Genomic DNA, 10,416 nt, shown 5'->3' on the forward strand with positions numbered 1-10,416 from the left:
ATCATTCTACCTCCTCATCAGTCAGTTTAATAAAATAACTGCTCTGAGCCCTTTGTCACTTTGTCACTTTTAATCAGACTGAATAAGCTATTTTTTTATGCACTAAAAATCTTTTTATCTGCACTGTTTGTTCACTGGTTTGCACTCTATCTGCCATGTGCCTTGCGCTGCTTTTATTGAACCTTATTTTTATTTTATTTTTTATATTATGTCTTTTTTACGTTCCCTCCTTATTGTATAGTTTTATCTATATATTTTATATTTGATCTAGATTTTTAGGCTCTACTGTTAGTGTTATCTGTATGCACCGGGGGTCTGAGAGTAACGCAATTTCGATTCTCTGTATGTATGTACTGTACATGTGGAAGAATTGACAATAAAGCAGACTTGACTTGACTTGACTAAAGCTTTGAGCAAGGATGGGCTGAATTGGTTAAAGGTGACAATAATATATATATCGAAGAATCTTGGGGGGAAAGGGGGTACCACCGTTATTTAATTTATGTATTTATTGTGCTTTAAACATAAATAAATAAATAAATAAATAAATAAATAAATACATACTCACATTCTTGAGCACCAAATCAGCATATTATAATAATTCACACGACACTGAAGACTGGTGAAAATTCAGCTTAAAACATAATTTTAAAATATAATCAAATAGAAAACAGATACTTTTAGATTGTAATAATATTCCACAATATAACTGTATTTTTAAACAAATAAATACAGACTTTGTGAGCATAAGAAGATTCGCTTAAAAACATTTTAAAAGGAAGAAAGAAAAATTTGAGCGCCAATGTATACACATCGGGTGGTTTTTAAGAGCTTAAATAAAAAAAAACACTCAATAAACATCTAATTTTAAAAGACTATAAATTTACAATATTTTTGTATATAGAATACATATAATACACTTTCGATAAAACTGAATCCCTGTCAAAACAGAGTTTGGGATCCTCCAGCTGTGATTGGCTGAGAGGCGAGCGGGGGCGGGGCGGAGTGTAGCGCGCTGCGTCCAGTATCTAGGCGGGACAAATGGTCAGACTGATCAAATAAACTTTTTTACTCACTAGAAAACGGCCACATATAACTTTTCTTCAGCTATGCATCAAAAGCGGTTTCTTTTCTCTTTTTTATTCATTTTCGGTTACTTTAATACCACTTTTAATTATTAAAGGTTAATTTACAGAAGTGTTGGATCCGGTATTATTGGAGACCTGTATACGTGTGTAATACCAACCTGTACAGTATTACTACGAGTTTAAGGGCACGACTGATGTCGAGTAGTACGTGAAAGTGGTACATTTATCTTTTTGGGTGAGTAGCTTCTAAATGTTATCATGTTTTTGTAGTTTGGAAAAGTGTAATGTTATGTGGTTGGCTGTAAGCTTGTGGGCTAACTTCACGTTAGCTGATTTCAGGCTTGTTTTGGCTTAACACATCCGCTTTAGGTAATAAAACTAATCGACAGATCATATTTGTACGTATAATGTAATACGTAACGTTACGTTAATTTCATTTCATTCATTCATACATTTAGGACATAAGCCAGACTGGCGGCTCTTGGTAGTTTTGAACCCGCGCTAACTGACTGAAACCGCTAACTTACGTTAGTTTTGTAGTGTTATGAGCCAACATGACTACAGTCTTGATCGTAGTTCGTATGTATATTTATATAATTAGTTCCTGGGCGATAATTATGCATTTAATACGAAATAAACATATTATGCAGCACGTACGCGACCGAGTTATTAGCTACCTCTGCTGGTAACGTCACTCTGGTAATTTTAAAAACCGCTTAGCAGTTTACATTGATTGTTTGAGTTATCCAAGGCGCTCGACCATCGGGCAGCTAAACGAATTCTTTTAAATTCTGTTAAAGTTAGTAACTTCCGGATTAAATCTTTTGCAATCGGCGAGATTCCGCGCCAAGATTTCAAAAAGTGTGGAGGCGCGCGGGACGAGGTGAAGTCCCGCCTCCTAGCGCCGCGCTTATTGGCTGCTGTCAGTTGGGGGCGTGTTTTCGTACGAGTTCTCCGTAGCCATTCGATGGAACGCTTGTCAGTTATTGCTACGAGCAAAAAACAACACTTTAATTTGAAATCAAAATACTTTTTAATTTATGCACATTGATTGACTTTTGTTAAGTTTAAAAAACAGTTTTAGCTGAGCGAGAAATTGTTGAACGTTATACCCGGACTGATCTTCACAATGTTGTCTCCAAGAATGTATAATGCTGTAAAGAAACGGTAGGGCTGCTTTATTAAAAGTAAATAATAATAAGTGAACGTTGATTATTTTAACGTTGCCTCGTGTGTTCTTTTTTTTTAGGTGGAAAATGTCCAGTACATTGTCAGAAGGTCAAAAGCTTATCAGAAAACCTTTAAGAAGTCCTTTCAAGGAAAGATCAGAAAATGACAAGGTCAGTTATAAATAGTTTGCCTTCAAAATCACAAAAGAGTGATTTGAAGAATATATATAAAGTTAACTTGTCATACTCTTAGAGTAACTCTAGAGCAAACATGCCCAAACAAGGGCCTCCAGGAGTGTTGACCTTTGGTTTGTCTTGTCATTTTATATCACGAGAGGAGGGAAAAATAGAAAGAAGGGGGAAAAAAACCACTGAAGCATATCATCATTTCTAGTTTATCTTTCTGCGTTAACATTTTTAAATTTTGCATTGAAATGTAAAGAATAAAAATGTCTTAATATAATATAGTTGGATAAAATAGAACAATTACTTTGGCCTTTTTAGTAAAAGGTTTAGGAAACTCTGCTCTGGAAGCATTTTTTGAAAAACAGCATGATCAGGATCAATAAGACCTAATGTTTTTTTTTTCTATGAAATAGGGGCATGTTTTTGTAGAGCCACAAACACCACTAAAAAACTCAAGTAGGGCTTCAGAAGCTGCGTTACTGGAGAGCCATAAGAACATGGGGCCCCTGACAACACCTACTAAGGGCCTTGAGGCACCGTCAAGCGATCCCTGGACACCTACCTCCAACCTGAAGATGCTCATCAGTGCAGCCAGTCCTGAGATTCGCAACCGCGAGAAAGAGCGAGCCGTAGACAGCGGCGAATCGGAAAACTCCCAGGTATCGATAGAATCTGTGTGCATCTCATGCATCTCCCACTATCTGTTGATTTACTGTCTGTATTGCTAAACGTTACACGTGTGTGTTTTCCATTGCCGTGCCACGCAGGAGCCTGAACAAGGAGAAGAAGTAGAAAAGCTCCAGACAAGCCGTAAAGACAAAAGCCTAGGTTTGCTGTGTTACAAATTTCTTGCAAGGTACCCAAACTTCCCCAATCCTGCTGTAAACAACAACATCAGCCTCGACGATGTGGCGACAGAACTAAGTAAGTTGCTGAATGATCAAACAACACTACTTATTTCAGTCTGCAGATCATGTGTTTCATCAATCCTGATCGCTTCCATTCTCACTAACCTCCCAGATGTGGAGCGACGTCGCATCTACGACATCATGAACGTTCTCGAGAGCCTAAACATGGTCAGCCGGCTGGCTAAGAACCGCTACACGTGGCATGGCCGGGTGAAACTTGCACAGACACTTGCCATGCTGAAACGGTCCGGCAAAGAGAACCGCTACGACCAACTGATGCAGCAGATCCGTCAAAGAAGCCTAGAGAGAGAGTTTGACTTGGACGGAGAGGAGAAGGAGAATGAAGAAATGTCCGGTTTTGATATGGATGGAGACTCTAGTCAAGCAGAGCTTTCAGGAGCAGATCCTAAAGCAGGTAACATAATGTACGACCATCTGCTTAAGGCGATACTGTATTGTTTTATGTATGCATTATAGAAGGACATCAGGTTTAATTTCTATTAAATGTGTGGATCATTTCACATTGTACAACAGAAGAAATTCTCATGAAAAAAAATTATTCATTACATGTGCACACACGCATTCATTTAATTTAGAGTACCATATTTTTGGGAAAATAAATTAAGTCAAGTCTATGGGAAAAACCTTCTTGAAAGGAAAAAAAACATGCTTTTATGTTAATTTAAATTAAGTCAAGTCTATGGGAAAAACTATGGAAACCTTGCAGCTCAGCAAATGTATTTTTTATGCAGCGAAACCTTGCAGCTCATCAGCTCATTTTATGTATGAAAGTTAACCGTAACATGAGTATAAAGCTCCTGTTGCATGCATGTGATTTCAATTGTTCCTGCATTATTTCTTTTTGCAAATTTAGAATACATTTTAGTTATAAAAGTTATTGGTAAATCGTGATTTGTTCAGGAAACATTTGTATGCAGATTTAACTGAGACCCATTGTTTTTATCTGCAGCTTCGGCCAACAGTCGTAAAGACAAATCTCTGAGAGTGATGAGTCAGAAGTTCGTCATGTTGTTCCTGGTGTCCAGTCCTCCTGTGGTCAGTCTCGAAATAGCTGCCAAGATCCTCATCGGTGAAGATCACATTGTGGATCAGGACAAAAACAAGTTCAAAAGTGAGTGCTGCTGTTCTCATCGTGGATATAAAAAGCACTTTGAATCATTATTATAGTGGGTGGCACATTTGTTTTCCATTTCAGCAGACAGATACGAATCTTGTAAAAAGTGCATTATCAAGTGTACTCAGCCAGTAAAAACTGATTTGAAGAAACTAATTTTTTAATGCTTGAGTCTAAAATGTGTCTGTATTTTAACTGTCTGCTCAGTGAAGATGGAATTGATTATCTAAATTATCTCTTTTTTTTTTGTTGGCAGCTAAGATCCGCAGGCTTTATGACATTGCAAATGTTTTGAGCAGCCTAGAGCTGATAAAGAAAGTGCATGTGACTGAAGATAGAGGAAGAAAGCCTGCTTTCAAGTGGACTGGGCCAGAAGACTTACCATCTCCAAAGGGTAAGTGTAGCGTAGTTCACATTAAATTGCTCATAATCCTATATATCGTGTTTATTTTGAGCTGTCTGTATATGCTCACTTCTTATATCATGTGTTGTTATTGCTTATGTTTGTTTTATAGATCTGGGGACTTCAACAGCAGCATCACGGCTTCTGGAGTCCCGTTCCTCTGTTGACAACTGTGCCAAAAATCTCTTTTCCTCACCCGGAACAAAGCGAGGTTTTACTCGACATCATTCCTTAGTCAAGCTGGTCAAGAGCATACAAGATGACCGCAGAAAAATCAACTCTGCTCCTTCTAGTCCCATTAAAATGACAGGTGAGCCATAACTGTTTTTTCATCATAAGAAAGCAACCAACTAATGATCTTCTGTTTTCTGTGGGGATTTTCTACTTTAAGGTTAGTCTTTATTAATAGTACCAGCCTCTCTTCTGCCTTCCAGCTTGAGATTGCCTTTTTGAAATCTGACCGCACACAAACAAAATTATCTTTGGGGCGCTTTGTGTTGCTTGTAATTAAAAGCCTGATGTAGAATATGTGACGTTGAAGACTGGATAAATGGCTGAAAATTCTTTGCCATCACAGTAATAAATTATACTTGAAAAAATATATTAAAATTCAAAGCAGTAATTTTAAATTGTGATAATATTTCTGTTTTTACTGTATGTTTGATAAAATAAATGATTTAAAATGAATTTAGCATATTGAGATTTCTTTGAACTTTTGAACGGAAGGTTAGCAAAAAAAAAATGTAATTATCTCTAGACTTTTACTACACCTGAAAACTAATGTCCCGTTTCATTTTATAGATGAATCTGCAAACGGCGAGTTCTACACAAACAAAATGGCTCACCTGGCTGCCATCTGCAAAAAGCAACTAGATGAACAATCAACGTAAGTAAACTTAGAACAAAGAAAGACATGAACTACTCATTTCAGATGTAACACCTATGATTTGTCTTCCAGGGGCCATCGGATTCAGCCTAAGAATGAGGTGACAGATGCTCTGAATGGAAGCACTTCACAAGTATCTGAGCTACCCGAATCCACGTCTGCTAGTAATCATCAGTCTCTCGGGCCTCTGAGAATGCAATTCCCAGTTCTTCCCGCAGGGGCGATTCCTTACCTTTCTACCAAGTGCTCCCCGATCATCCCGGTTCTGATACCCCAGCAGCAGGCAGGCGGGTCATATGCTGTTTACATGCACCCCACTTCTCTCAGACCGCACCCCACTAGCCTAGCAGTTCGTTCAATGACATTTGAGAGCCCGGGAAGTGCAAACAAAAAGACATCACCGGCTGCCACAGCTAGCAGTAACCAAACCAACCAACCATCATCACACGGTAAAGAGCCGACAAGTCCCTCAACCCTTAAACGAGCATGTGAAGAAAAGAGCTTAGCAGGAAGTCCATCGAAACTGCAGCGGATAGAGCCAAAGGTAAGGTTATGTGAAGAATATAGGGCATGGTAAATTATATATATATATATATATATATATATATATATATATATATATATAATATATATTATATATATATACATATACATATACATATACATATAGATACACACACACACACACACACACAGATTTTATAAGTAAAAACATTCAGAACCAATTTTTATTTTTTTGTTATATTAAAAACTTATGTAAAAATGTGTAGTTTTTTTTTTTTTTTTCATTTAATTAAATGTGCAAATAAATATAACATGCATCCAACTAAAACATAAACAATTATTTTACATTTTAAATGTTTGCAAATATTTGTTTTACATGTTTAATTTTCATATTTGTATTTATTTTATATTTTATTGTCTAAACAATACAATAAATTATCATATCTGTGAAAAACTAATTTGAAAACATTAAAAATAGACCCATATATTTCACATGCTTTAAAATCTAGTAAAAATGTGTAGGTAAAAATAATAAGAAAAATAACAGTAGTTACAGACATATTAAACTTTAAACAAAATATATGTAAATTAAATGTTTGAACTGGAATTTTAAGTCTGAATTGTTTTAAATTAACTGCTCAGTACCTGCAGTTTATGTGTTTACAGTACACGGAGTAACAGTTTTAACCTTCTGGTGTGTTTCCTTTTAAGTGTTTCACCAAAGCTGTGTGAGATTCTGCAAGCTCGTCTAAAGGCCCACAGAGGGACTTTTACCTCCAACCGGCCTTCCCCGAGAGCCCTGCACCTGGAGTTCTCCAAACCCTCTGAGAACCAGCCCCCCTCACTAAACACCAGCACAGCGCCTCTGGAGCACAGCGTGGAGACCTTCCTGGAGAAGGAGGAGAAGGTTCAGACCTCAGACAGTGAGGCCGGACTGACGCCTGTCAGACCACCACAATCACAGGCCCAGAAGCTCAGCGTTCAGGACATGGTGCTGCCATCTGGACCCATACATACAGAGGTAGGAATACAATTTACTACACTCCATGTGTGCAGGAATACTACACGTGTGCACCTTGTCTTGTCTGATCCTCAATATCCCTCATGTTGGAATGATTCAGATTGGTTTTAGGTGTTTTTATTTTCACACGAGTTTCAGTCTTGACTCTGATTTCTATTTTCGTGTCAGACTTTGATCCCGGCAGGTTATTTGATTCCGATCTCCCAGCAGTCTATCGTGAACTTCAGAGATCCACAATACTCCACTGGAGAAAGCTCCAAAGCCTCCACACCAACATACAACATCTATCACACCCCAGCTGCAGGTATGCCAATACCCAAGGTTATACCAAAAATCTGTATATATGGATGGGGGGGGGGAGTTATATTTAGTTAGTTATATTTCTTTGATCAAATATTGATTTTAGGTAGAGTAAAACTTATTTGTGAGATTTGATTTGTGAGTAAATTGTGTTTTAGTTTTATGGAGCATTTTCAACTGAAAACTGAAAAGTTTTTATGCATTGTGGCCATTCATTACATGTTGACTGCATTTGGGAGCTTAAAAATGTAAACATTTGAAAATGGGTTTCTTAGTGCAAGTTTTTGAACATTATTGTGTCTGTGTAAACTACAAAAATGCAAATTTGTGAAATATGGCAATTCATGAGCACTAATCACATGTTAATAGTGAAAAACAGTTAAACATGCATGTAATGAATTGAACAATCACTGATGAATCTGTTCTTTCCAGGTTCCAGACATCTACTTCCTCAAGAGGTCACCCCCACCCGGCTCCCTCTCCACCGGATACCGTCCGTGTCTCCCTTCCCTTCTCAAGGGCATCGCATCCACAGCCCCAGTCCTGCCATTCTCAACTTCACCCTGCAGAACCTGGGCCTTATCCCCGGCACCAGCACACCAAACTCCACTCCTGAGCAGGCCAGCACGCTTCCGTCTCCCCACCCGGGGCTCCCTCAACAGAGCATGATCTTTGTGAAGCCCATCTCACCTGCCCGAGCTCTGCAGCCGGCCTCCATACACGGGCAGCCCGTCACCCTCATCAGCATACCACAGGTACAGCCACGGCAGTGATGAAACAATATGGAGAGAGAGAAAAAAAGTAAAGCATAAGGGATTATACACAGTCAGCAATTCACTTTTGTAAAAAAATATATATATATTAAAAAAATGTAGTTTTACATAGTGTAAGTGAAATTATAATATTATGATTTTTTTTTGCTATAATAACTAATGTTGTAATTTGTTAAAATATTATAATCCGCTTTAGACAAAATAGTTAACTGTTGTTCTTAACTATGTTTTTAGGAAACCTGGAATAATAAAAGTAAAATAAAATATTTTTTTGGCTTCAAATTGTTAAAAACACCAGTGTTGGCAAATGACAAAATATCAAGGATTTCTTTAAATAAATAAATAAATAAATAAAAACATTTTATTATGTGTGTAGTATATGCCCATTCAAGTCACATTAAAGTTAGTTTTCTTATTGCTTGAAAACTAAATTTAGTTTGACCAACACCGTTCAAATGTTTGGTGTTAGTATCATTTTTTTTTTTTTTTTTCATAAATTAAAAAAAAAAGTCACAAGTGACATTTATATTGTTACAAAAGATTTCTGTTCCAAATTAATCAAAGTATCCTGAAAAAAAAAAATGTGTATCGTGGTTTTCACAAAAATATTAAGCCGCAACCTTTATAATAATTAGAAACATTATTGAGTAGCAAATCGGCATATTAGAATGATTTCTGAAGGATTATGTGACGCTGAAGACTGGAGTAATGATGCTGAAAATTCAGCTTTGTATTACAGGAATAAACTACATTTGAAAGTATATTAAAATGAAAAAAAAAAATAGCTATTTAAAATTGTAATAATATTTCATAATATTACTGTTTTTACTGGATGTCTGATCAAATTGGTGAGCATAAGACTCTTAAAAAAAAAATCTTACAGACTCCACACTTTTGAACAATAGTGTAATTTGCATTTTTCTTGGAGCCTCCCTGGGTTTGTGTGAATAGTCTTTTGTTGTTTAAAAGTCATTTGCATATTTACTCTCTTTCTCCTGCAGCCTTTAGTAACCACACCTAAAGGTGCCTGTCAACACCTCCAGCAGAGTTTCTTTCACACGCCCGTCTCCTTCCCTACTGTAACCAACACCGCGGCTCCCAGAAACATCTACATCCCTCAGAGAAAGCTTGATGTGAGTCCAGAGGACACCTAAGACCTTCACACTGACGATCATCACATCTGCAGTCCTTACACTGCCAAAAACCACTGTTCTGTTTGAGCCATTGTGTGTGCTTGTTATTTGTCTTGGAGTGTTTTTTTATGTTTTCCTCTTTATATTGTTACTTTACTGTAGGGTCTGCATTAACTTCACAGTAGTCTGTGGTGCTTGATGCCTTTACTGCTGAGGCTCTTGAGGAAAGCATGACCTCAAACATGGTGCTATGCTATTTACCAAGACAGTCGGGGTTTATTTGAAAAATAAAGTTTTTTTTTAAATATGCTGTAAATTTAGGGTTAAAAATGGAAGAATGAGCAAAAATTTTCAAATGGTGTATGAAACGTTAACAGGAAATCTAATTTCAGGGATTTTAGGAAACAAATTTGTATGATTTTTTTTTAATTGTTGTGAGTGGCATCGCCTTAAAGTGTTGAAGTACCACAGTATATTAAATTGCCATAACTTGCCATTGTGTTATGATGTATTAATATGGGAGAATGTTAGATTAAGGGTGTTATTAAATATTGTAGATGTATTTTATGTTAATGAAATCTAGTAATATTTCTATCTGCACATCATTTATTTGAACTGTCTTTACAATCTGATTTCTATGTAATAAAGATAAATGAATGTGCTCCACTCTTGTGTTTATTTAATTGTTGGTGAAATGTTTTAGAGGAAATGCCTTCCACTATTTCATCCCTGAAATGTCTGAAATATCTTTATGAATGTCTTCAAGTATATTTCAATGAATCCAAAGTTCATAGAGCTCCTTGTTTTTTCGTAGTTAAACACTTGTGATTATCACAATTTTTATTAACCTTTAAATAAGTTTTTTTTTTTTTTTTTTTTATTTCTCATTTCCAATGTGAAAATGAGCAAG

At 36.6% G+C, this 10,416-nt stretch overlaps 1 protein-coding gene across 4 annotated transcripts; it reads left to right on the forward strand.

The window, feature by feature from the left end:
* Positions 1-1,012: 1,012 nt before the first annotated feature.
* On the forward strand, positions 1,013-10,167 carry LOC109092591 (transcription factor E2F8-like). Of its 4 annotated transcripts, none has more exons than XM_042727187.1 (14): positions 1,013-1,323; positions 2,338-2,428; positions 2,857-3,112; positions 3,209-3,367; positions 3,464-3,766; positions 4,322-4,483; positions 4,743-4,880; positions 5,002-5,199; positions 5,691-5,775; positions 5,848-6,319; positions 6,989-7,300; positions 7,469-7,604; positions 8,033-8,355; positions 9,375-10,167. In XM_042727187.1, the coding sequence occupies exons 2-14, from the start codon at positions 2,345-2,347 to the stop codon at positions 9,525-9,527; spliced, it is 2,781 nt and encodes a 926-aa protein (XP_042583121.1). In that variant the 5' UTR covers positions 1,013-1,323; positions 2,338-2,344; the 3' UTR covers positions 9,528-10,167. The 4 variants fall into 4 exon arrangements, with proteins under 4 accessions (XP_042583121.1, XP_042583122.1, XP_042583119.1 ...); XM_042727185.1 differs by lacking the exon at positions 1,013-1,323 and adding an exon at positions 1,733-2,255; XM_042727186.1 differs by lacking the exon at positions 1,013-1,323 and adding an exon at positions 1,735-2,255 and having other exon boundaries at positions 2,857-3,102; positions 3,211-3,367.
* The last annotated feature ends 249 nt before the right edge of the window (positions 10,168-10,416 follow it).

The sequence above is a fragment of the Cyprinus carpio genome, chromosome B7, assembly GCF_018340385.1.
Source record: "Cyprinus carpio isolate SPL01 chromosome B7, ASM1834038v1, whole genome shotgun sequence".
Taxonomy (NCBI): Eukaryota; Metazoa; Chordata; class Actinopteri; order Cypriniformes; family Cyprinidae; genus Cyprinus; species Cyprinus carpio.

Bases quoted from the DNA above. Each gene is read 5' to 3' on its own strand.
- LOC109092591 (XM_042727185.1), top strand. From the start codon at position 2,218: ATGTTGTCTCCAAGAATGTATAATGCTGTAAAGAAACG. The intron at 2,256-2,337 runs GTAGGGCTGCTT...CTTTTTTTTTAG, and splicing joins TATAATGCTGTAAAGAAACG to GTGGAAAATGTCCAGTACAT. The intron at 5,200-5,690 runs GTGAGCCATAAC...TTCATTTTATAG, and splicing joins TAGTCCCATTAAAATGACAG to ATGAATCTGCAAACGGCGAG.